At 45.6% G+C, this 25,138-nt stretch overlaps 1 protein-coding gene across 2 annotated transcripts; it reads right to left on the reverse strand.

Moving 5' to 3' along the window:
- Positions 1–4,309: 4,309 nt before the first annotated feature.
- GDNF (glial cell derived neurotrophic factor) lies at positions 4,310–24,355 on the reverse strand. Of its 2 annotated transcripts, none has more exons than XM_039709976.1 (3): positions 24,221–24,355; positions 22,840–22,938; positions 4,310–7,095 (listed from the first exon to the last, which is right to left on the reverse strand). In XM_039709976.1, exons 2-3 carry the CDS (start codon positions 22,910–22,912, stop codon positions 6,611–6,613), a joined length of 558 nt encoding a protein of 185 aa, XP_039565910.1. In that variant the 5' UTR covers positions 22,913–22,938; positions 24,221–24,355; the 3' UTR covers positions 4,310–6,610. The 2 variants fall into 2 exon arrangements, with proteins under 2 accessions (XP_039565910.1, XP_039565909.1); XM_039709975.1 differs by having other exon boundaries at positions 22,741–22,938.
- Between the last annotated feature and the right edge of the window lie 783 nt (positions 24,356–25,138).

Consider the following 25,138-nt stretch of genomic DNA (forward strand, 5'->3'; position numbering starts at 1 on the left):
AAAAGAATCTCTGTATCTTTCAAAATACAGTAATTCAAAATTAATCTCTAAGCTGTGAGTTTTATAAAGAAAAATTTTCATCTTCAGATAGAAACTTCTGTTTGAAATAATACTGAATGTTAAAAAGAAGTGCCTGTTGACCCTGTTTGGATCAGAGGAAAATGATATTAACCTGGAACAAGAATTATGGGACATGTTTACAGCATGTGTGAAGCCAGAGATTAATGTGTGAGTCATGAGGCTGTCCAGGAAGAGAAAACTGTGGGTGAGTGCCAGTGGGAAAAAACCTGAGGAGTTAGCAACATGATTAGAGCAGAGTGAAATTTGTTAAAGCTCTGGAAATCTGAAAACACATGAAGATGTTTGGGGGGCTGGAGCACCACTCCTTTGAGGACAGGCTGAGACCATTGGGGTTGATCAGCCTGGAGAAGAGGAGGCTTCAGGGAGATCTTATAGCAGTCTTCCTGTAACTAAAGGCTTACAGGAAAGCTGAAGAAGGACTTTTTATGGTTGCATGTAGTGATAGAAAAAGGTGGAAGGACTTAAAACTGAAATATGGTAGACTTAGGTTGGATATTAGGGAATTCTTAATTGTGGCGGTGGTGAGGCACTGAAACAGACTATCCAGGGAAACAGGGGATGTCCCATTCTGGTGTGTGCTCAAGAGCAGATTGGGTGGGGCTCTGAGCAGCCTGGTGGAGTGGGAGGTGTCCTTGCCTGTGGCAGAAGGGTTGAAATGAGGTCACTTTCAAGGTCGCTTCCAACCCAAACGATTCTATGTTTCTATGGAACAGAAATAGGAGTAGGGGGATTGTACAAGGATACAGTTTTTCTATTTGTATGTGAATATTGCTAAGAAAGTAACCAGCTTTGATGTGCTTTTTCAGACTCCTATGAAGCTGGAGTAACTCCACAACAGTCAAAGGAGTAGTGCTGGTGAGGATGTTCCTGGCTTTAGTCCTGCCAGGACCACCTAGGGATAATGTCTGCAAGTCTGGGCCAGAGATTAATGTTTGTGCCTTTCCTAAGGTGACAGAGAAAGAAGCTTTCCTCATCAAGTGTGCCAGCAGACAGAAAAACAAAGGTTTTGGGCAGAGGGAGAAACCTGCACATGTGGTAGAGCTCAATTGCTGTCAAAAAGCTGAAGTTGCAGACCAAACATCAGCTCTTTGGATAATTACAGCAGCCCTCTTCAGCCTTCAAAAGCCCATTGTTTTTTCTTCATTTCACTTCATTTGTGAGTGAACATTTTGGGGAAAAGTGAATAAAATGCTGCAGTTTCAGCAGTGAAAGAAACAATGGCAAGTGAAGACATCTCAGTGTTGACCTTGAGTACTGGAGCTCAGTGCCTGACAAAGGAAACTTCCCTGCAGACCTGAGCACCATGTTTCCCTCACTGGCTTCTGCTGCAACTTGTCTGAAAGCATTAGGATTTATGCTGCTGGAATATATGGTTTATTTAGCTATTCTTACTGACCCATGAATATACCTACTGACCATGAATATACCTACTGTATAATTTATTGGAATGTTAGTAGTTCAGTCCTGTGATGTTTGTGATAAAAAAATCTTCACTTTGAGCCAGTGGGAAATTTTGTCAGGGTGAGGAGTGCAGGCCTGGCCTCTGCTTTGCCTTTTTTCTTTTCCATTGCAACACAATTAACCTTTTCATTAGAAGAGCTCTGTTCCAAATAAGCAAACTTCTCAATGTGTATTACTGAGCCATTTCAAGTTGTCTCTTGCTTTGAAACAAAACATCTTTGTTCCAGCCGTGCATGACATTTGAAGACCTATTTATACAATGTGTCAGCTCCATTTGTTTCCTTCATCCTGATATTTTCCTCTGTATTTTTAGTTAGCTATCCAGATTGCAAGGAACGAGGTTGCTTCTGGTTTCCTCCTGTGCTTCTCCAGGCTGAGGCACTGGCTGCCTTTGTCTTTCTCCACTTTTGTGGGTAGAGGTGAAACAACCCAAAATCAGACACAGTTCTGCCTACTTCATCCTCTTTGTACTGAGACCAGCAGCACCAGGCTGCTGTGGGATGGACAGATGGCAGAAGGACCTGCTGTTATGACAGTTTCTCTCCTGATGTCCTGCTGATGGGAAGCACACGGCTGCAATCCCTTCTGCTGGAGGGGTCTCACTGAGGGACAGACTTCCAAGCTGCATCAGTAAATAAGCCCTCCTTGCAAAATACCTGCCTTTTCCTTAGACAGTCATAGTTTGTCCTAAGTCTCTAGCCAGTCATTCTTGTTTGGCAGCACTATGCTAACCAATCCAAGAAAATTCAACACAAAATTGAAAAAGAAAAAAAAAATCAAGATATTGGGTAATAAAGCTTTTACCATCCTGATCTTCAGTAAGTGTAAATAGTTATGGTGCTTGCCTCACCCTCTCCCTTTAAAAATTTCTATCTATCTTGGGACATATCTTACCTTCCAGAAGGGATCCAGGGTAGTGCTGTGCCTGCTGCTCAAGCAGCAACATAATGTCTAGCCCCAGTACTGGCACTTCCTTGTAACAAATGAAAATCTAAGTCCTTTTTAAAAATCTTTTGCACAAACTGCCAGCTGAAGGTTTCAAACTGCTTTAACACATACAGCATGCCAGGAAACCACGGCAAGCCTCACTTTAACCAGAAAATGAGCCTGCAGGTGCCAGCCCAGCGGTGGTAAGCCTGTAGCAGCAGTAGCAGAGCCTCTTTTGCTCTCTCCAATATTGCTGTCACCAGGAAAGCTGGTGAAGAAGGGTGAAACAGCTCCATGCAAGCAACAGTGCTCCTACCAGCTGCTTCATGGACAGCCACTCAGAGCCTGATAAGACCAAGTAAGGCATCTGCACTGACCTTCTGCTCCCATCCCTGTAATAGCAGACAGAAGGGCTGTAAGAACAGAGATTAAACTTTGGAGCACCTCACAGCTGTGTTTGACACAGACACTCCCTCCAGCTCTTGGGAAAGGTGCCAGGAAATCACGGCAAGCCTCACTTAACCAGAAAATGAGCCCGCAGGTGCCAGCCCAGCGGTGGTAAGCCTGTAGCAGCAGTAGCAGAGCCTCTTTTGCTCTCTCCAATATTGCTGTCACCAGGAAAGCTGGTGAAGAAGGGTGAAACAGCTCCATGCAAGCAACAGTGCTCCTACCAGCTGCTTCATGGACAGCCACTCAGAGCCTGATAAGACCAAGTAAGGCATCTGCACTGACCTTCTGCTCCCATCCCTGTAATAGCAGACAGAAGGGCTGTAAGAACAGAGATTAAACTTTGGAGCACCTCACAGCTGTGTTTGACACAGACACTCCCTCCAGCTCTTGGGAAAGTGCACAATCTCCTCTGAATGTGGAACTGCAGGTCATTCCATGCCAAACACTTAATGTGTCCAGCTTTTGCATGTGATGGATGGGCTTCTGCTGCAAGAACTGGAGGCAGTGGCATGTGAGGAGGAATGCCTTCGACACTGTGTGCTCCAAAAGCTGGGCTTGCAAGTTGTGCTGTGCATTCCAGCAGCTGGGCTAGGGCTGCGTGCATGGTCCCCGCCAGCACAAATGAAACCAAGGCATCCATATGCTGTGCATTAGGAGTGTTTGATCTCCTGCACTCTGGCTCGCTGTCAGACGCTCCCTCTTCCTCTCTGCAGCAGTACAGAGTGCGGTGTTGAAACCTGCAAGTCTGCGTGTGTTTGTGGGCTCTGTGATGGGAACTGCAAAGCTTAACACGAAACAGTTGAGAAAATGTTGCTGGCCACCGCCACAAAACCTGTCCTCATCTGTTCCCTAATCATGGTGGAAAAGAAAATTCCTTGAGTTTTACTTTCCTGCTTAAAGATGAAAAACAAGAACTGACAACGTAGATGGAATTTAGTCCAATTCACGTGACACCTGGATTAGCAAAGCAAAATGCAATCTCCTCCGAGTGCAGGAACTGTGGTCATGAAGAGCCAAGGCCACATGGACAAGGGACAGCTTCAGTAACCCGAGGCTTGAAGCCTGCCCCTGTGTAGCTTACTGTCACTGTTCACCATACATTTTCAAGTCAGTTATTGCAGTGACTCAGTTAGGTTTCACTAAGAAGCTACAGACACCTGTGATCCACATTAAAGGTGTTGGTGAGATAGGAGAGGAAGGCTCCACTTCATGGATGATTTTCTGTCCCTGCAGCATTGTTTCATGCAGATTGGGAAACTGAGCAACACTGTAGCTTGGAAACTATATGATGGGGAAGCACTAACAACAACCATGTAACAATAGAAATGAATTTTATTTCGTAAAAAGTTATAAAATGAATATTGTACAAAAATAAAGTCTGTAGAGAACTTTGGTTGATTAACACAAATGACTGAGACATATAATTGCAGGTGAAGTAAAAAAATCCAGAGAAGCGCACTCCTGTCTTCAGTAAGGTCTAAAAACTAAAAAAAAAAACCAACCAAAAACCTAAAAAAAAAAAATCACAAACTTTACCCTTTTGTATTTTGAACACAGAGATTTGCTTTGGTTGCAGCCTCTTCAAGCTGCACAGAAAATGCTTTGAGGCAAGTTTTCACCAGCTGGGGCAAGAGAAGCGCAGCTGTGAGTGCTGTCGCCGATCAGCGCGGCTGCGCCCGTGCCCGGCGGGCGTCAGGGCCACGAGGTGCCAGCGTGGCGGTGTCACCACCCTGAGCAGCACGGAGGGCCCCGTGGCAGTGTGACAGCACACCCTGCGGCTGGTTCTCCAGGCCTATCCCCCCTCCGCCCAGGAAAGCGGCGGAAGTCGGGGATGAATTACGTGCCATACACCTGGTACCCCTCTCTATGCCTGTTCTGGACTTTTTTGACCTCTAGACCCTTCTTCAGTGGTGCCCCAAGGGGCCCAGGGCAAAATGAGTATGGAGAGCCATTACATGCATGAGATAAAAGGTTAGACCATGGTTTTCAATAAGGATTTTTTTTTCATGTTGCTTTTGTGGGAGTTGATGCTTCACTGGCTGTCAGGTATGTCTAGTGACCTGCACTCCTGCTCTTTTGGGAAAAATGTCTCCAGAATGAGAGCTTGTGTTAGCAGTCACGTACGAACACCTTTGCTGTACAACCTCCCTCCTCCTAAGGAAACTTGGGCTGTTCTGCTGCATGGGTATGATCCTGTAATGTTTCAGCAAATTACACAAAACACTCTGGTTATTTAACACAACTGTTTACTTGCAGGCTATATTAAATCCAGGGCTAACTAGTAAGAGGGATTTAACCTCTTCTATACGGAAGTATGGAAGGAAAAGCTTAAATAAATATAACTAGAAATTATAAGGCTAAATGTGATTATTTTCCATTTGTCAATAGTTATATGAGGTCAGTTGGCATAAAGTGTGAGAAAAAAAATGTGGCTACATTTAAAATATGACTAAAATTAGTTTTTCTAACAAATTGCTAATGTTGAGCCAAGTCCTGCGACCCTCACTCATCCAGAGCCATTGCTGCTCCTGCACATGCATGACTGCATTAGTTTTCCAAAGGCTTAGTGATAGGAATAAGGGCTGCAGGCTTCAGCACTACCTTTTGTGAACATAATCAAGATTTTGTTTAAAAGAAAAAAAGGTAAAGTAAGTGATTTTTTGCATTCAAGTTAACACCTTAAATCAAAAGCATGGACCGTTGTTCCCAACGTCTTTGTCTCTCTATATCCCCAAGTGCCATCTACTTTGGCACCTTTGAAAGACACTTTAATAAATAAGGAGACTCATTACTGAACTGTAATAAATAAAAATAACTTAATCTCAATAAATATCTTCTGTATACTTATGCTCTGAAGGGATGCATTGCATCAAGTAGTCTCTCTCAATCACAATGACCAAACAGAAATGTAGTTATGCAAGTGACGTTAGTCCTTTGTAAACCTAAAGAAATGCATTTTGTGTAGGCTGGGCTTGTTATTTCTCTTACTATATACTAGGAAGAAGTGCTTAAAAACTCAACTTGTTTTCACAGGTAGCAGAAGAACAAAATCCTGCACTCATTTTGAAGAAACACAATATGGAAATAACCAAACTTAGCCAGTAAGCGGAACTGTTTTGCTTCATAAAGAACTTGAAGAACTGGTCATTTTGATATTTGCCCAATATCATCTTACTTACAAGGGTAATCTTATAGCTTAGGAGTTGTCCTAAGCACTCAGGAACTGCCCTCCAGTGAGCAGTAACACAATGTGTCTTTCAGTAGAGCTGAGGGCACAGGGGATTAGTAAGGGACTCCTAAGCTACTTCTTAGCTAAGCTTCTTGGTATAACTGGTATATCATGGCAAAACTACAACACAGCGTGGTATGGCAGGGTTGTGTTTTTAAGCACGTTCCTCGTGGATTGAGTCTCACTGATGGTGGACTGAGTCAAACAGGAAAGGTAGCGTGCACATCATCCATCCATCGTCATCTCCACCTGAGCTTTTGTCTAAATCCCCATAGGACGCCAGAAGTCTCCATCCTTCTACTCTGCCGCATGCCTCCTTATCCCCAGGCTCTCATGGCTCCTTTAGTCTGTGTTCTTGGTCCGTTTTCCTCCACTTGGAGCAGACACTTCCCTGGGAACCTTGGTCCCTCTCTTTGCAGCATAGCAGGAATGGAGAACTGGTGCTGCCTCGACATGCAGCTGTCAGACGCATCCACACCTTTTCGCGGAATGTTTTTTCAGTATGTGGTAAACCAGGTTATCATCCAAAAAGGACAGGTCATCATCAAAGGCTGTGGGTCTGCAACAGGCTTGCCTCACTTTGTCAGTGACCAGTTTTTTCTTTCTGGTTAAGTTTTTTAAAATTTTGTCATAGGTGGTCTCAGCTGCATCACAAGATCCACTGCAATACCGGAAAATTAGCTCTTCTTTGGTTTCATATCCCAAATCCAGGTCGGTCACATTTAAATGTATTTCTGTTAAGACACATCCTCGATTTTTGCCCTTTTGATTCCTCCTTCCTTTTTTGTTGGAATTCTCTATGTTTGTGGCTGCATTTTGACGGTTTCTCTCCCGCCTAGAAAAAATCGGAGTCTGTTTATCTGGTGACCTCCTCAGTCTTTTAATAGTGGCTTGAATAAAGTCCACTACCTCATTAAACTGATCTGGATAATCCTCTGGCATATTAGCTGTTCGGGAAAGAGACAAAAGGCTTTGTCACACATCAGTTATCATGAAGTTTGTCCATTCACAACTCAAAAATATTATGCACATGCAAGCACTTCTACCCATCACTTCAGAACACATGCCCAGGACACTCAGAAATCAAGGAGAATTTGGAATGGTTTAGGTCATCACAGAAACTCATTTGGGGAAAGATAAATGAGAAGTATTTGTATTTCTGTGTGTGTCTGCTGATGCTTGGTAGCGTTTCAGCACATCTTTTAATACTGAATGAGCCCTGTGGAAATGGAGGGAAAGAAAAACACATCATGGCATGAAAATTAGTTAAGAGGTAGATGAAGCCACTGTAAAGAGGTTATACAGACTCTTCCCAGCAAAGTAGCAACAGGAAGAAATTTCTTTAAAGCAATTTTTTGATCATAGTTGTTAATTATTTTCTTTTCACACCAGCAGCAGTTAGTATTGCTAAAGCCACCTGTCAATGAGGTTTTTGGGCATGACAGAAGGAGGATTTCCTGGGGTACCAGACTGCAATATTATTCCTGGATGAATGCCTGGGTTTTTACTGCTTCTAGGGAATAATTATTTTCATAGCTTTTGAAAAATTTCTCACGTAAGTGTTTTGTATCATAAGATGTTGATCACACTGAGTAGAAATAGGTCAGAATAGACATACTATGGTAATTTTTTAGGGAAATACTATGAATGCATTTTTCTTTTATGAAAATTTAATTTTCATTCTAATTTATTTATCATTCGGTATATAATTGATGAATTATTTAAGTAAATTGCACAATGAAGTCAATGAAATGTTTTGATACTAGCAGAATGAACCTCTTCAAGAAGGGTGAAATTAAATGTGTTCTGAAATGGTTCTAAATTTTCCCATTACATAATGATTTGGGAAAAAAAAAATGCATTTTGAGATCCTTAATCTTCCCATGGACTAAAACCCTCAAAATTAGCTGCTTTAGTGAATGCAGAGAACTAACGAAGGGTCAGGCTCTCTGGACCCTGTGTGTGGATGCCCTTACATTGCATTATTAATGACTGTGTCTTAAACTATATTGCAATATTGAGATTTTTTTCATATTAATTGCCTCAAAAATTAAGACTTCTTCCTTTCCAGTAAGTCCTAAGAGAATGCTGCTTTCTGTATTTAACTCCTAAAACCCAACACATAACAGACCGTGTCACACCGGTCCTGCATATACGGGAATATCCTTCTCCAATTCTCCTACAAATACTGCAGGAACACCAAACATTGGGAGAGGCATTATCCATTGCAGTGCACTTGGTCAGGAGCTGGTACCTACACAAAGGCTCCTACTCAGTGAGGTGCTAAGACTGGAATTGCTCCTTAGGCAAAAGCTCAGCACCACATTTCCCTAATGAGTGTGGTCAGACAGGAATCCCAGTGGGTGACCAGGCAGCACAGACACCCAGATCAAACAGGGTAGCATGGACTCTGTTAACAGGAGGCAAAGGCATGAGGCTGCCCCCACTACCCAGCAAAAGTGCATCCTCATATCCTCAGTAGAAGCACCAAATACAGAGGAGATGGGGGGCAGCAGAATCCTAACTCTGCCGGTGCAAAAACCTGCTGAAACAGAGACAGGAATCAGGAATAGGGACTGCTGCCTGAAGTAGCCACATCTTAGAGGTCTCTATCCATCAATAGTGAGGGATCAGACATATATGTTTCTGATGGATGGATCCAGCAAAATAGTTTAGACTGGTAAAAGAGTAATGGAGGCTGGAAACCTTGTACCTCCACATAATGAGGGTGATACAAGGCCAAAAGGGTGCTATAAATTGTAGAGTTTGGAACTGAAAAAAGTGAATTACACTTTGTTTTAACCATGCTAAAAACAACAATCCCAGAGAGCAGTGTTCATGTTCAAAGGCATGAAGGAGGGATGGCTGCTATCTATTGCTATCTATACAGCTAGGTGGAACCTGAACAAGGCAGGACCCAGCCCCATATCCCTGCAACACCAGTGGTAAATACACTTTTCTTGCACTCCTCTAGCTCTGTAGCAGGTACCAAAATACACACTGTGAGCCATACCTACTGGAGAGGGGATGCTTGGATGGAAGTGTCCACTAGATGCACCAACCAGCTCCTTTGCAGAACAGGCTGGTCTGCCTGCTCTGTACAAGTACTGCCCAACCCAGCAAGAACCAGAATCCAGGCTATAGGTGGGCTGTGTTCCTTTAAAGCAACAAGGGCTAGACATCTTTCTAGACTCAGTTAAAAAAGATGACCCGCATGGAGCTCACACAACCCCAATTGCTGAAGCACAAATTTGTCCCTGACACAGATACAGATGGAAAGTAGCTGGCAGAAGGCACTTGTTGCTCAGGACTCAGTAGTTTATAGATTTCCTGCACAGAAACTAGTTTTCTTAGTCTATAACCAAATTAGAGAAGGATGTAGCCCTGAGGATTTGACTCTAGAAGTGCCCTTCTCCACTCTGAACTTCAAATGCCCTCCTCTCATACCACTGTGACTACCCCAGCCCACACCTCTTTCATGTATTCCCAGCACACACCAACAGTATGATGCAACGAGGCCTTGGCTATGGAGAGTGAAATGCAACGGTAAGGAAACATACGAGGGCTTAACAAAATCAATGCTCAACCATCAGGAACGGGACAAGAGACAGCTACAGGGAAAGCCAACCTTTAAGTAGAGATTATTGTTTGCAAACTTCAGCCTTATACTTATCTCAAGCCTGGCACACCGCCCGTGCGGTAAGATTTCCCTCTCCTAAGAAGGGAAGAACAAAACTCTGGATTAACTGAAGATTAATCTTCACATCACTTTTAAATGGCTTGCAACTAAGGGGCAAAAATATCACATACCCCTGTGAGAGTGCACTCCTATAGACAGGAGTGTACTTTGGCTAAATACCAATCAGACAGCTGCAGGGTTCGAGCAGTGTTCTGCCAGCTATATCCTGGAGGGTAGTAGATAGGAGGAGGGCAGACCCATGTGGTGGACTTTGTTCCTGCTAAAAGTGCACATTGAGATCCGTCCTGGTTCATGTGTGATTCCTACCCCGGCTGCACCAAGGGAGGTAATGCCACTGAGAGATTTCTGCAGTGTGGATGGCCTGTGATATTTCAGTTTGAGGAAACTAAATGCCACTAAAGAGCCCCATGCAATGCTGGTGATGCAGACATGCACTGTCAACCCTGCAGAAGGTGCAAGCAGTAGAGGAAAAAGTAGATCAAATAATCAAACCAACAGCGTTCAACTAGGGAAGTCCTACCTATACACACAGACAAGCTGCACCCAGAAAATGGGGTCATTGGCAGCATGACTGGTCCTGCTAATGTCATTAAGGCTCTAACATGAACTGTGCAAGAAGTGTTCCAAGTGTCTAACGGAGCTGAGGATCCCTGCTCTGCTCATGCCCTCCTGCAACACCAGGATATATTTTGGAGACTCACTGGGAGGAATGCCAGTACTATTAGTAAGATGAATTCCAATTTCCTGCCTCCAGTGTGGACCTTCTCTTCAGCCCAGGGAACTGGAAACTATCCCATGTAGGTATCCAAATCTACCAGTAAGACTCCTGCAGTGACCCCCAATACTTGGAGATTACTTCACTGGAGGAGACAAGAGGCTTGTGGGTGATAATAGGAAACTGGTGGAAATGTAGGCACAGAGCTCCCCTTGAGAAAATGTGCAGATCTTCTTGATCCTGGTCACTGTCTGCCCACCTAAACTACATGTGCTGGAACAGACTATGTGGGTACATCAAACCAACACAGCGGCAGCTGCATTACTGGGCTACTCAGTGAGCCCTTGCAAGTTTCTGTAAGCAGCACTCTCCTCTGGCTGTGGAGCCCCAAACTGGTTGTGAGCAATGCAGCAATGTTCTTTTGGCAGCTTCCAAGGCACAACCAAGGTACCCCAGGCTTGCTTCCATAATTTAGCAGTCTTAGCAACAGCTCCAATCCCTGCAGTCAGCTAATTTTCTACTGCTTAATAAATCAGTCGTCAGTGTGACTACAATAAATCACTAGGAATGGGTCACAGGGGTCTGGAAGAAAGATTGACAACCAGGAGTGAAGGGAGACTTGTCTGAGACCCTGTGCTGAGGTGCCAGTCATGACTCCATAGGGATATTCAGCTTTCCAACAAGCATGGATGTGAAGACCTAGAGTGTGGAGACCTAGAGCCTGAAACAAAACACTGTGAAAAACTGCTGAAATAGGACACAGAGCAATGGAAACAATGCTGCAGTGGAAACACCAGCACTGACACCAGGCATGATGGGTTGAAACCACAGGTAAATGCTGAGGAAGATACCACCAGACATCACCCATGAATAAGCAATAACCTCTATGACTAAACTCCTTAAAAGGCTAATAGACAGAAGGGAAGGTGGAGAACACTGACTGCAGGATGTCCCCATCCTGATGGGCACTTGGTAGATGTGCTCCAGGGATGCTGACACCTCTCTGCACCACAGACGTCACACGCTGGGCACTTGTTTGGTCTCTGCACTGTTTTAAATTCTGCTGGGGGCAGTGGGGGTGCTGAGTGGAGCTGTGGCCAGGGAACATCAGCGCACTCATAGGGGCTGCCTTAGCCTGTGGACATGGTTTGTAAGCTGAATAAAGCTGTTTGATAGAAGGGTACTTTTTTACCCTTCTGTCTGCAACATTGTTTAGAGTCTCACAGCGTCTTTGCTTCTCTCACACTGCACGGACTGTGCTGACTTGATTGTGCAGCAGACAGAGTTTGCTGAGGGGATTTCACACCCCTGCAAGGAGCAGATACACATTTTGCATGTGTGTGTATGTGTGCTCTATTTACACATATGCACACACAAATATAACTAATTATACACACACACATACACACATTTTTTTCAAAACAAACTACTTTACTGACAACACTTGCCTTCTGCTGGAAAAGCTGAGAGAACAAACACATGACAGATGCCTGTCATGTTGTGCAATGTGCCAACAGAAAATGCTGGGATAATGGCATTAAAGCAGCAAATATCTCTGAGGAGCAGTCCCCGGTATCAAGCTCCAGGGTGTGAAGGAAGTAGAATTTAAAAACTGAAAGCAATCCAGGAGAGGACAGGGCAGGATGGAACAGGAGAGAATAGGATAGGGTAGGAGAGGATAGGATGGGATGGGATAGGAGAGGAGAGGAGAGGAGAGGAGAGGAGAGGAGAGGAGAGGAGAGGAGAGGAGAGGAGAGGAGAGGAGAGGAGAGGAGAGGAGAGGAGAGGAGAGGAGAGGAGAGGATAGGATAGGATAGTCGGAGCAGCACATGCTCAATACAGGTTTGCAAAGGTCTTGCACATGTGATACATCTCAAAACACGTGTTTCCCAAAGGAAAGGAACATATGTCCTTCAAAAGTAAAAGCCTCAGGGAACACGGGGTGTCTGTATGTCTTGCTCAGAGTGTGGGAGAAAGGCTCACTGACCCCACTGTCTGGGTGTGATGGGCTGGGCCCCACCACTTGAACTGTGGTGCCACAGACTGGTGTGAAGTCATGAGGTTTTGTTTGGGTTTTATGTCACAATTCTCAAAGCTGTTTCCTGACTGTCCAGCTCCCTGAGGAAGTCCCTTGGAGGCAGTCTGTGTGTGGGCACGTGCAGGCGTTTGTGCACCACCTCTGCCTGGTGTGCCTGCAGCAGGAGCCTGGGGAGGCAGCAGGGCTTGTGGGAACTGCATCCACCACGTGTGTCATGCTGTGCTCAGCTCACTCTCCTGCAGCTCCTTTCCATGCTCCCTCTTTCACCACCGTGCCACCCAGGCAGGAACAGGCAGAGCCTTTTCCTGTGGTTGCAACAAGAGTACAAGTTTGTTTTCCAGGGTCAGAGAACCAAGACTGTTGGGTATTGGTGACAGTCCATGTGCCACCGTGCCTCTGAGCACCTTCTCAGTATCCCTTGTCCAGCTGAACAAGGGCTCTTGATCTCTGAAGATTTTTTCACATAACCAGAAAAATGAATAAAAAAGCAAAGAAAGAAAGAAAGAATGAAATGTCACAAGACATACAAATAGGAATCTAGCAGAGTGATCAGGCTTGGGGCACAGCTGGTGAACACCTTCAACAGAAGGAGTGAGACTCACTTAAAATACTAATTTAAAAACAAAACCAACCAACCGACCAACTAAAAAAAAAAAAACAAACAAAAAACCAACACCAAAAAAACCCAAACAAGAATATTTGCATCATCTGCTTGCCGTTTGCAAGCTGTTCGCTTGTTTTGTAAACACTTAGAGCACAGTTGGATCATAGCTTTGATCCAGACTCCTAGGTTTGGAACATCCTTTTGTAATGCAAACTGAAATTCTTGCCTCACTGATGTTCTCTGGAACCTTAAGTTTTGACCTGGCTGTCCCCAAGCGCAGTCTCTGTCCCCTGGGCACAAGAAGAGCTGGCAGCATGCATGAGTGATGGATCCTGCAGCCAAACAATCATGCCACTCCCCATTAGCCCCTGGAGAAATCCAATCCTGAGTTGTGCTTTGGGAGTGCAGGGAAATGTGCCTTCCTATGGGCATCTTCTCCACTGCAACCCCCCAGAACCTGTCTTGGCATTTTTGTTTAATTAGAGACACCATGTGACACCAGGACTGGGATCTGATCCCTGTGCTTCTTAGAAGAATAAATTATAAATTGTAAAGTATAAATAGGAAAAGTATTATAGAGAAGTATAAATTATAAAGTGTTCTGACAGACTTCTACATGAAACCAATGAGACTTCTAAATGAACACATCCCATTACTGAAATGCATCCCATTATTGAAAAAACAACCTCCATTAAGTAAAAATGGACAATTTATTTCTGTCTGTTCAAACATGACAACAATTACATTTTTAAACCTATTAATTTGATTTTGCTAGCAACAGATTAATTTTAAAGCCAAATAGTCTCCCATGTGCAATGGCAGCAACCTAGCATGATAAAGCAAGAAATCCTCAGCTTGTACCTCATCACAAATTGATGGTTTGGATCTTCAATTTTTGAGATAAATATCCAGTTTCTTCTTTTGATGCCTGGGTATGGATTTAAAAGACTAACTACAGTCTGTTCTAACCATGCTGTCTCTTATGGCATACAAGAAAACCTTAAACCCTGTATATTGCAGAAGAATGATTTATATAGGTGGGTTTTCCTTTTTTTTTCAACCTCATAAAACAGCCACATTATTTGGCACTTTACAAACCCTGAGCTGAAGTGATGTAACAGAAGTCACGAAAGGTATATTAAACATTATAAAATTAGGTTTTGCTTTTAGATTGTTTTTTACGCCTGCATTTTGACATTGTTTGACATCACATCAAAACGTTAGACCAAACACTTAATTATTTCACCTGAGCACAATCTTTCAATTAGAGAAGTTCAAACAACTTCAGAATCAGACCCTGAAGGATGATTTCAAAGTTCTAGGGATTTAGTCCAGCTCATTGTAATGGTAAGGAATTTTCAGAAAATTTAGATCCAGATCTGCATTAGGATTAAATGGTCCCTTTTCAAAAACAGTTCTGGTTCTTTAATCTGGGACCTTCATAATCAAACCAAATCAACCAATAAAATAAAAATGATTACTTCATAATAATTATTTAATATTATTTTTAATATTTATCTTGCTTTGCAGTACTGTTTTCAGGTGCTTATTATAGTGGACGTGGCCTGTCTGAACACAGAATGCCTCTGTCTCACACCAAAGGGATGTATTTTAGGAGAGATTTGGAGCAATTTGTTTGTGGAAGTGCAACCTTATCCAGGTTAAAAATACTAATGTGATGACCATTCTGCTTTACAAAGTGAGAAAGTAGCAACTGTGGTGGGGATAAAACATTTGTTTTATTGAAAATGAAATATTTGGTATAAAAAGTCAATATTATATGAACACATCTAAGTGCAGGTGGGTGTTAAAAATAGTATGCTGAAAAGTTTTTGGTATTTAAACAATTAAAACACCACCTCTCTGAGGCATGACTTTGCTTTCATGCCTTGCCTGAAAATCCATGGGACCAAGAGTGAAATGGAAACCCGCTGGTTGCATCCATTAAGAAATAGAGCACCAAACAAACTAGGGTCAGCTCATCCTTAAATGTTTAATACAGTTCTGTATTACCTCACTTCCAGCCCACGCTGTGGCTCCTCTCAGACTCAGAGAGCTCTTAGAAATGGAGACTCTCCCTTGTGTCACTTGTCTCTCATCAGGGCAAGTGCTAAATAACCTGGTGGGTAATGCCAGGGCCACTCACACCAGTCAGGTACAATGAGGCAACACTGGTAAAAGGCCCAGGATTGACCTTCCTGGTGCTCTTGCTCCTGATGGAGCAGTAAAGTTACGTGTTTGCAGCTCACTAGCTAACCCTGCAGCTTCCCACGTGTTGATCATAATGACAAATCCACAGAGTCTTTTTATTTTCACTCTGCCACGCTCGGCAGTGCCTCCCTTTCTGTACTTTGCCTGCCTTGTTGCAGTGAGAAATGCTGGTTCTCAACAGAGGAAGAAAGCAGGGAGACAACAGGACCACCACAGCTGTTGCCAGTGTGGGAAGTCCCTGAGTGCAGGGGGAAACAGCAAGGTCAGATGGACTGTGTGAAGCAGAGGGAGTCATGAGCTGACCTGCTCACGGCAGTTTTTTGTTCTTCACCTAGTCCAGGCAGGTTGCTCACAGGACCCTGCCCAATGTGGGCTGCTCTCCTCCGCCCACTCCCACCTCTGGCCTCTCTGGGGTGGGCAGAGGAACACCTCACCCAGCAGTCAAGGAGCAGAGGAGCAACAGGAGGATGAAGTCTTGCCTCTGGCACAGAGCTCTGAATCACCAGCTCTGGGCACCACAGAGCAGTTGGCTTTTCAGCAGTTGCACCTGAGATTTTGTGGCATCTCCTGCACATGCTGCCAGGAGCCCATCCACACTAGGACCTTATCCTAAAGGGTAGTGGGTACCTAAGCACCCTCAGAGCATCCCTGCACCAGAAGAAGTTACAGCATGAAGAGTATAAAAGGGGAAGATAGAAAAAGTGCCAGTATTCTGCCTGAAGCCACCAACCAAGTAGGAGCCAAACCTGGGCAAGACACATACCTGCTGACTCCTCCCTAAAATCTGGTACCCTTCCACACCCATACCATAAAATATCCAGTAAATATCCAGCTTCCCAGTAAAACCTAGGTTTACTCCTAACATTTGGTTAAGCTAGAACCTCAAATTCTGTGAGAGCCTTGGATGAGAATATATGAGCAAGACCCGAAACCTGTGACATTTATTAGTAAGAGCACATGCAACCAGCTAATAGGCAAGCACAAGGTCTTAATGGAGGAAATACTGATGGTATTTTCTTCACCATCCCTGATGCAGAAGTGATCCAGCCCAGCTCTCTTATGCCATCAGTAAAAGCCCATGATGGTAACCCAGCCCCTCTTTAATAACAGTTCACTGAAGGGAAAGAGCATGCTTAAATCAATAACATCAGCTATTACTAGAATGCCTGTGCTCTTATGCTGAATCTCCCATTGGGTTTTAGAAGCGTCCCCAAGGAACAAAGACATTCAGCAAACCAGGAAGAACAGACTCTAAAGGGACCCTAGCTCAGTCTCTTCCCTGTGGCCGTAGACTGGCAGAGCACTCTGGGCAAAATCTTGGCTGATGTTTCTCTTGTGGCAATCTCTGCTGCTATCAGATTTGATCTGATCTATAAATAACATATGATCTTTCATTGTTGCCTTTCAATTGTCTGCATTTCAATGTGTTTACAAAAGGAACAATATGGAAGGTTTTAAAATTGCTAGTTGAAATTTGTTATTGCTGGCAAGTGTGGACTGGCACTTTGCCAGATATAGCTGGTGTGTGCTCAGAAGAGCAAGGTCCTTCCTAACTGCTACATTGGGTGCTACCTCCCTTCAGAAGTTTCCTAAGTAATGGCTGAATTTGCCAAAGAAATCACATATGCTCTGGATGGAAGCAGAGATAGTCCAGATGTTTGTACACCGTTTTTTATTTAATGGGGATATGACCAGCTTGCCTCTAAAAGCGTGGCCACCAGAGAAGTTTTGGCATATTCCTGTAACACTGCCAGCCAAACACAGGAAAATAAATACATGGATTCAGTGTTTGCTTATTTTGAAGACTATTCCTGTCCAATAATCTTTAGAGTATTTGCACAAGTCCCAAAGACTTCAAAGAAATGTACATGCAGGTTTCAGTTTAAGTGATGTATGATACATAGAGCCTAAACTTCTGCTAGGTCATATGAGTGGCTTTATTCCTTAAGAAAAATGCTGCTACATGAAATACCTCACAAAATTAGTTTTAAGTCCTTAATCTTAAAACATATTCTAGGATACATTTTTTTGGGTCTTAATATTTTATTTGCAGCTGTGGTTTTGATCCTATTTTCTTTCTTCTCTTTGCAATTACGATTGAAATTACAAGAACAATTGAAATCTTTCCCGTGGTTCTCTTTACCAAAGGATATTTCTTGATCAGGAACTAAGCTGTTTTGTAAAAAATGACCACTCTGCAGTGCTAACCACTTTACCAGCACTAATGTGTCAGTGGCCTATTTAGATGTCTGATGATCCTGGACGTGGTTATGCTGCAGTATTTTGTATTGCTTGTTTATTTCTACTTATTCACTTACTACCTCAGAAATATGGGAATCCACAACAAATGTAGTCATGTAGGGTTTGGCCTATGTACTATAGGTTTTATCTTGAGATCTCTAGATAGTGGCGGGGGCGGGAGGGATGACAGCTGGGTATTTGCACTAGATGTTCACCTCTGAACATCTGCAATTGTGGCAGGGGAGGACTTGATGACCCACACGGCTTCTCAAAGCCTTTGTAACTTAATTATTTTAAAACCACTTTTTGCAGTACTAGCCAGGAACAGTATAATTTACAAAGACATTACAACCTATCAGTCAGAGGATCTTCTACTAGTGGACAAACAATGCCTTCTCTACTGAATTCAGTGACAGTCTAATGAATATTTAACACAACCAAATTCTTCAACTTTTCAAGGAATATTTTGAAGCTCTTCATTTGAAAATCCCAGGTATTTCTAAAATATAGCAAAGAGTCTTATGAAGGATGACAAAGAAAAGTATGTCCAGCTATGTTATCTGTCCATAAACACCTGCAAAATATCTAACAGCATCCACAGTTTCACTGGCAACCTTTTGAGGTCCCTAAATAGAAAAGCAACAAAGAACTAACACTTTCAGCAAAGGATAACTCAAAATGAGAAATAGAACGTTATTATCCTGCAATTCAGAACTTTTTTTTCCTTAAGTCACAGAGTGCTCTTTACTGGAGTATATTCATGAGACTGCAGAGGAATCTGCTTTTAGGGCTACATGCCTATGGATTTAACCACATCTCTCTGGTTTCTTTATTTTTCTAGAATTTTGCCCAGGAATGGACCAATCTGAATGCTAGAGATTTCTGAATGCCTAGACATCCTGTGCAAACAAACTTTAGGACATACACATGCTGGCTTGGGCACCCAGGTGCACTCGGCCGGACACTGGCAGGATGTGCCAGATGGATGGGCTGGGAACACACAGATCAGATGGCACAGGCTGGCACCTGCTCGGTGTGGCTGATACCTCCCTGATGCACTGGGTTTACTGTGCAGGGCAGGTTACCTCTGCAGTTCTGTGTGTCTTAGTCTACAGCACATACGCCACACCGTAGGTGTGCTGAGCAGGAAAGCCTGGGCAGAAACATGAGAGTTGTAGTTTGTGACATTGAATGGGCCTAATAAATATTGTAGGGAAGGAAATGCATTCACTTGGAAGCATAATTTAATACTGGTTTTGCCTTAAAGAGCTCTACAATACCACTAGTTTTTCTAGATACTTTCCATATTAGTTGATAAAGTTGCAGCTAAAAGCAGTAACTCAACACTAAATACACATTAGCAGGATTAAGAAGAATTTTTAACAGAGTATAACACACATACACCATGGTGTGTCACAGCATATACCAAAGGATCTCCCACAGTGAATGACCATTCAGTAGCTGTAGAGTAACTCAGACATCAGGATGCAAAAATCTATCTTTTCCTCTTACTTGGAGGGAAAATCCCATGGGGAGATGTTTCATTTAATTCTACCTGCTTACCACTGGTTCTTAGTAAGGTTCTTATTTGATCAAGAGAATACATATAATATAATGGATTTTAGGACTCTCCAGTCCTCATGTACATGTTGATTATCCAACAGCAAGCAGTTACAAGATGTATTCACTGGCGACTCTGTATAATGCAAACAAGTGTTTGGCTCCCTCTGCACTGTCATGCTTCTGAGGCTGCTGACTTAGTATTTAGTTTATAATAGTGTGGTTTATATTTGTTCTACTTGCATTTGGTATTTAAGCTAATAGTGTTCTTCCTCCAGAGGATTGTAGCATAAGGGAGACAATGAAACAGTTACAAACTCTACATCTATTCTGATTTTTGTGGGTGTGAAATAAGCTATCCCATTAATATTGATGCCCAAACACCTACAAATACTGGATTCATCTCCAATGCACTGCATTTGTGGAGGATACTCCAGCCTCCAGTCCAATTAAAAATGTAGAAGATTGCAATTGCTAGCACCCTCTGCCATCTCTGATTACTGCCCCGAACAGCAAAGGTCAGCACATTACACCTGATCAGCCCAGGAGGTTAGAACCCTGCCTGGAGCCTGAAATGAAGGGAGGCTTCAAGCCAACCTGAAAGGGATGGGGTAACATCAGGTGACCTCTGAGTGCTTTGCAGAGAAAGCAATCCCATCAAACAAGAACATAAAAAGGTGTCAAGGGCCTGGGAAACAGATGTGTTCTGCAGCAAGCTGTTTGGTCTGCCCTTAGGGGTGGACTTGATCTCACAATCCTACTAAGCCCTGATGCAAGCGGTGTGTGGGAGACACAACTTCTCTGCAGTAAGAGTAGTGGACCTTGGAGCTAAATGGCTACACTCAGCCTCAAAGGGACTGCTTTAGGGGACAGCAGTGCACCTCTCTGAGTGCACACAGCACCCAGGCCTGCTCAGGGCCCACACACTGCCCTGTGCACATGAGGCAACACAGGCGCTGATGGTGCTCCCACTGCTTTGTGAGCTGTCTCCTGCAAAAGCCCTCAGCAAAGCAGCTGACCAACAGCACCCACAGAGATGTGAATACATGGCAGGTTCACCATCAGATGTTCAGGGAGCTGCAAGCATACCTCTGTGCTTGTGGCACATTGTGCTCTGATGGCAAGAGAAACCTTCAAGTGGAAAGGGAAATGCACATGGTGTAGATACTGATTCCTCTTGTGTACTTAGCCCTGTGTCTTTCCTGTGCTGAAGGGTGCATGCCACCACATTGTAAGCGGACAGAACAAATATGTCAAAGACACTGATGGGGATGACTTGAGCAAAGTGCTGCTGCAGCCGGAAGGCAGTGATGTGCCTGGGTAGGATCAGCCTCACAGCCTGTTTGCAGACTGTTTTCCAGACACCGCACACTTTAAAATCAACTACAAACAGCATAAAAGTGCACCAGAGTATTCCACTGCTCTCTTACAGTCACCTTTCTGCAGGTCTCCTCTGACTCATCTGACTTGGCAGCATAGAAATGAATTTCTAACTTTCAGATTTGATTGTTGTGTTAACTACTGCCTTACAAAGATCACATGAATGCCCTGGGTTTTCCTCAGTTTCTGATGTGAAGAACAGTACTGCTTTCTTTGCTCTTGCAGCCAGGCCCATTTGTTAGTGATACACAGAGTTAAAAAATCGAGACCAAACTATCAGCCCTTTCTCAAATGACTATCCTGGGCAATAACCCTTCACACAGCTCTGCATGGCTAAGCTCATGTCTCTACCCTGGAAACAGAGATATTGATACTACCATAGCTCAGGTAAAACACAGGTTGTCTTTCTTCCTGCTTCTTGTTTATCCAGTCCACAGGAAAGGAAAAAGATGATGCCACAGGAAGGCAATGATGAAAAGTTTTGGATATTAGGAACTGAGAGAACCAATACTACTGCCTATCCCCTTGAGCTGCTGTAGAGGAATCAGCTTACCAGGGAACATATTCCCAGAAGCTGGTTTCAAGATAAAAGCAGGCATTGTACAAATACTATCACTCTGGAAAGATGGAGCATTAATGCTCTCCCACCCTGAAGTTTATGTGAGAGCTACAAACTGACTAATGATGCTTTCCCCCTAATGCTCTTCTTGCCACCAGCACCTCAGCAAGCCTGTACAGAGGGGAACAGCACAGTGGCCTGAAAAGCTGATCACAGCCTTTTGCAGGACAGCACTTATCCACCACATGGCTTGTCATGGAGAAGAAGATCACCATGTGTGATAGCCCCATGATCCTGGCAGGCTGTAGCCCTGTCAGGGAACACTTTTGGCCAACCTCCCTGTGTGGTGGGGCTGAAAGGATGTCAGAGTTGCCAGTCTGTGAGCAGCAGGAGCCCAGGCTGGGACACGCGGAGGCGGGAGCCTAGGCAGGATTCCAGCAGGGGGGAAACACCAGCAAGAGAAGGGAAGAGAGGATAAACGGGGAAGGGCATAAATGTGTGTGTATGGAAGAGATGGTTGTGTTTGGGAGGGGTCAAAGTGAAGTCACAGCAAATGCTTGGTGCCTCCACACTGCGTTAGCCTGGCTGCTCCCAAAGAAACCAGAGCGTGGCTGCCTGTGACTGGAGCTGTGGCAGGCGCAGGGAAAGGACATGCCTCCAGAAAAGGAGATAGAAATGAATCCCAATTACTGGATACTGTCTGTATCCTGTAACGAGCTAAACAGAGAGGGGGATGAGCAAGGGCAAAAGAAGCAACCTTCAAACTGTGTCTGTGCCTTTGCTAAGCGAATGTCTCCACTATTCATGTGAGTATTCTACCAGTTCTTACTGAGTCATATTACCTCTCTCTTTAAAAAGCCAACAGAGTTAACATAATGCTCACATACCACTGTGAAAATCTTGTACCTGCCATTGTAGGTACAGGACCTATTATTAGCAAGGCATTATTATCTGTCATTTGGATTGTAAACTGTCTTACTGTGAGCCAGCTCATGTGGATTGCTCTGCACCAAGCTCCTAACCTTACCACAGCTACTCTTCTGTAAATTTCCATGTGGACACGCTAATTTCAAGATCAGAATCCAAGGAGGATTTAATGAAGCTCAGCAGTACTCCAGGATGTGTACAGCGCCTCCCATCACGGAGGCAAACCTCCATCAGGACTTGCGCCCACTACAGGCAGAGAATAATTGCATTGGCAGGTCTGAGCGGGGAGAGGAGGCTGAGGCGGTGGAGAAGAAGTTTCAGTGCCTGGGGTGCGAACCAGATTCTCCTCTCGGCTCCTCTGCATACAACAAACTTGTACCACCCACCTCCCCATGCTTTTCAACCAGAGGGATCCTAAGACTGCCAGGAAGGCAGGGCTGGAGTGGGCAGGGGGCATTGCAACCGCAACTGTCAACCCCCAGCTTTGGAGAATGACTAAGTTTGGAGCTGCTCAAGCAAGACCAAAGCCAATGACACCACATGTGGAGAAATAGGGGCACAAAATGGGAGAATCCTTTCCTCATCCTGTTGCCTGAGCAAAGAGAAGCAGATTTAGCAAGACAGACAGCAGTTGCTACAAAGGGGAATGTTTCTTACAGTCACTGTGCACAGCATAGGGAGGCAGCAGGCTGATGGGGGAGAGATCATCTTCAGGTCCCTCTACCACTGAAGGGGACCCCTTGGGAGGCGTCTTACCGGTGGGCAGGGGCAAGGTGGAGACCGTGTTGAGCAGCACCACGCAGACAGCCACAACATCCCATAACTTCATCTTAGATCTCCTTCCAACACGGGCCCCTGGCAGAAAGGAGAGGCAGAGTTAGCTCCCAGCTGCTATGTTCCCCCAGTCCTGCCCCAGCCCTGAGACAAAGATAAGCAGTCTTGCACCCCAGATCACACTGCTTCACCCAGGCCAGGCCTGAGGACATTGGATGGAACTACAGCTGCTCCTCATGCAGCCAGAGGAGTGAGGTGGGCTCTCCCCAGAAAGTGAGTGCTGTGGGAGAGGGAGGCACAGGATGGCCTCCAGTCCCTTTATGCCTGAGAAAGCTGCACTGGGGAAGGCAGACATGCAGCCCCCAGAAGTCTGTTTCCAGGCACAGGGAGTGTGACCATGCCCCTGTGCTCACTGGCAGGCAGGTCACCTTGTGCTTGTTGAGCACCTGGGCAGCACCCGGGCACTTGTTCTCAGGCTGGACTGGGGAGGACTGGCTGATCTGGGGTGCTGGTCTGCACAGACTTGATGTGCTACAAGCAAACCTTCCTTTCACTTTCCCTCTCTTCCCCTTTCCTCACCTCCTTCCCTTTTTCCTCTCTTTTATTCCCTTTCTTCTTCCCCTATGCTGTCCTCCCTTTGCTCTTAATTTTTTCTCTCTTCTTTTTCCTTTAATCTTCACTTGTCACTTTTTTGCCTTATACTCCTCCTTTTCCCCATTCTTTCCTCTTTCGCTATTGTCTTCCTCTTTCTTCCTATTTCCCTTCCCTCTTACTTCAAGATTTCCTTTTTCCTTCCTTTTTTTTCCTTCCCTCTTTTGCTATTGTCTTCCTCTTTTTCTCCCTATTTCCCTTCCCCCTTACTTCAAGATTTCCTTTTTCCTTCCTTTTTTTCCCTTCCCTCTTTGTTTCCATCTCCCTTTAATTTTCCTCTTCCCTTCCCATTTCCCACTCCTTGTATTCTTCTCCTACCCTAGTCTTTCCCTTTTTTTTCACCGATTGCCTTCCCTTCCCTTCCCTTCTCCCTTTTTCTTTTCTTCTCTTCTCCTCATTCCCCGGCCGCCCTGCCCGAAGTCTGCCACGGCACGTACCCGCTGCCCTCCGCACGCCGCCCGGGGGTAGCAGCTGCCCCCAGCCCGGTTCGGCTCGGCCCGGGCGGCGGCACAGGGCAGTGTCCGGCCCGGGAGGAGCAGCCCCGCCGGGGGGGGACCGCGGGGGTCCCGGTCCAGCGGCGAGGCTTAGGGCGCGGCTGCGGCTCGGTGCGCGCTTTCTCCGCTGCCTTCGCACCTCGTGGCGCTCGGGGAGCTGCGGGGTGCCCCCGGAGACAGTGCCCGCCCTCCCCCCGCGCACCCATCCTCGCCCTCACCTCTGAGCTGGTCTCGTCGGACCCGAGATGGACATTAACGCCGTGGAGTCGACCGGCCGGCCGGACGATTCATGTGGGCAGGTCGGGGTCCGACTGCCGGCACCCCCTTTGCTCAAAGGCGGGGGGAAGGGGAACTCGTATGGAGGAGGGGGTGTAAGGTCGCAGGTCTGGATGGAGGCAGCGGGGAGCCGGCAGCACAGTCCCCGGCGGCCTCCCCGCCGCCGCCGCAGGTGCTGTGCGCCGCGGGGCTCTCTGCCCGCGCCGGCCGCGGAGCCGCGCTCAGCAGCGGCGGGAGCGGCCCGAGCCGCGGGGGGCGCCGCCCGGCTCGGACACGCACACCACGGCGGGAGAAAAAAAAGAAAAAAAAAAAAAAGAAAAAAAAAGAAAAAAAGAATACCAAGAAAAACCCCACCCCAGCGGAGGAAGGAAGAGGAAAACGATTAAAAAAATAAAAATCAAACCGCCCCCCCTCAGCCTGCTGTGAGAATCAGAGGCCGGCACTGGGATTTGTAGAGCCGGTAGCAGCAGCAGCAGCAGTGAGGCTTCCTCCTCCAGAGCGGGGTCCCGTCGCGGCGAAAGCTTAGATCCAAGCGGGAGCGCGGCGGGAAGCAGGGCCGGTGTCGGGAGCGCCCGCTCCGGCTGGGCCTGGGCGCGCCGGGCTCCCCGGGCGCCGGCGGGGCTGGCTGGGCGAGGCGCGGGGGGCGCCGCACCCGCGGACGGAGCGAGCGCGGAGCCGGACGTGCGGACGCGGGGGCTTTGCCAGGGCGACTCGGCGCCGCAGATGGATTTATAGGGCCCTTTGGCAGTGACGCGCCCTCCGCTGATTCGCTTTCAGACCCAAACACACGCTGGCCCCCCGCACCGGACCCCGCGGAGCCTCCAAATATCTCCCGGCTGAAGTCACCGGCCCGACATACC

This window comes from Passer montanus, unplaced genomic scaffold (assembly GCF_014805655.1).
Source record: "Passer montanus isolate IOZ18808 unplaced genomic scaffold, ASM1480565v1 scaffold22, whole genome shotgun sequence".
Lineage (NCBI taxonomy): Eukaryota > Metazoa > Chordata > Aves > Passeriformes > Passeridae > Passer > Passer montanus.

Bases quoted from the DNA above. Each gene is read 5' to 3' on its own strand.
- GDNF (XM_039709975.1), bottom strand. From the start codon at position 22,912: ATGAAGTTATGGGATGTTGTGGCTGTCTGCGTGGTGCTGCTCAACACG. The intron at 7,096-22,740 runs GTAAGAAACATT...TTTCCCGAACAG, and splicing joins CTATGCTGTGCACAGTGACT to CTAATATGCCAGAGGATTAT.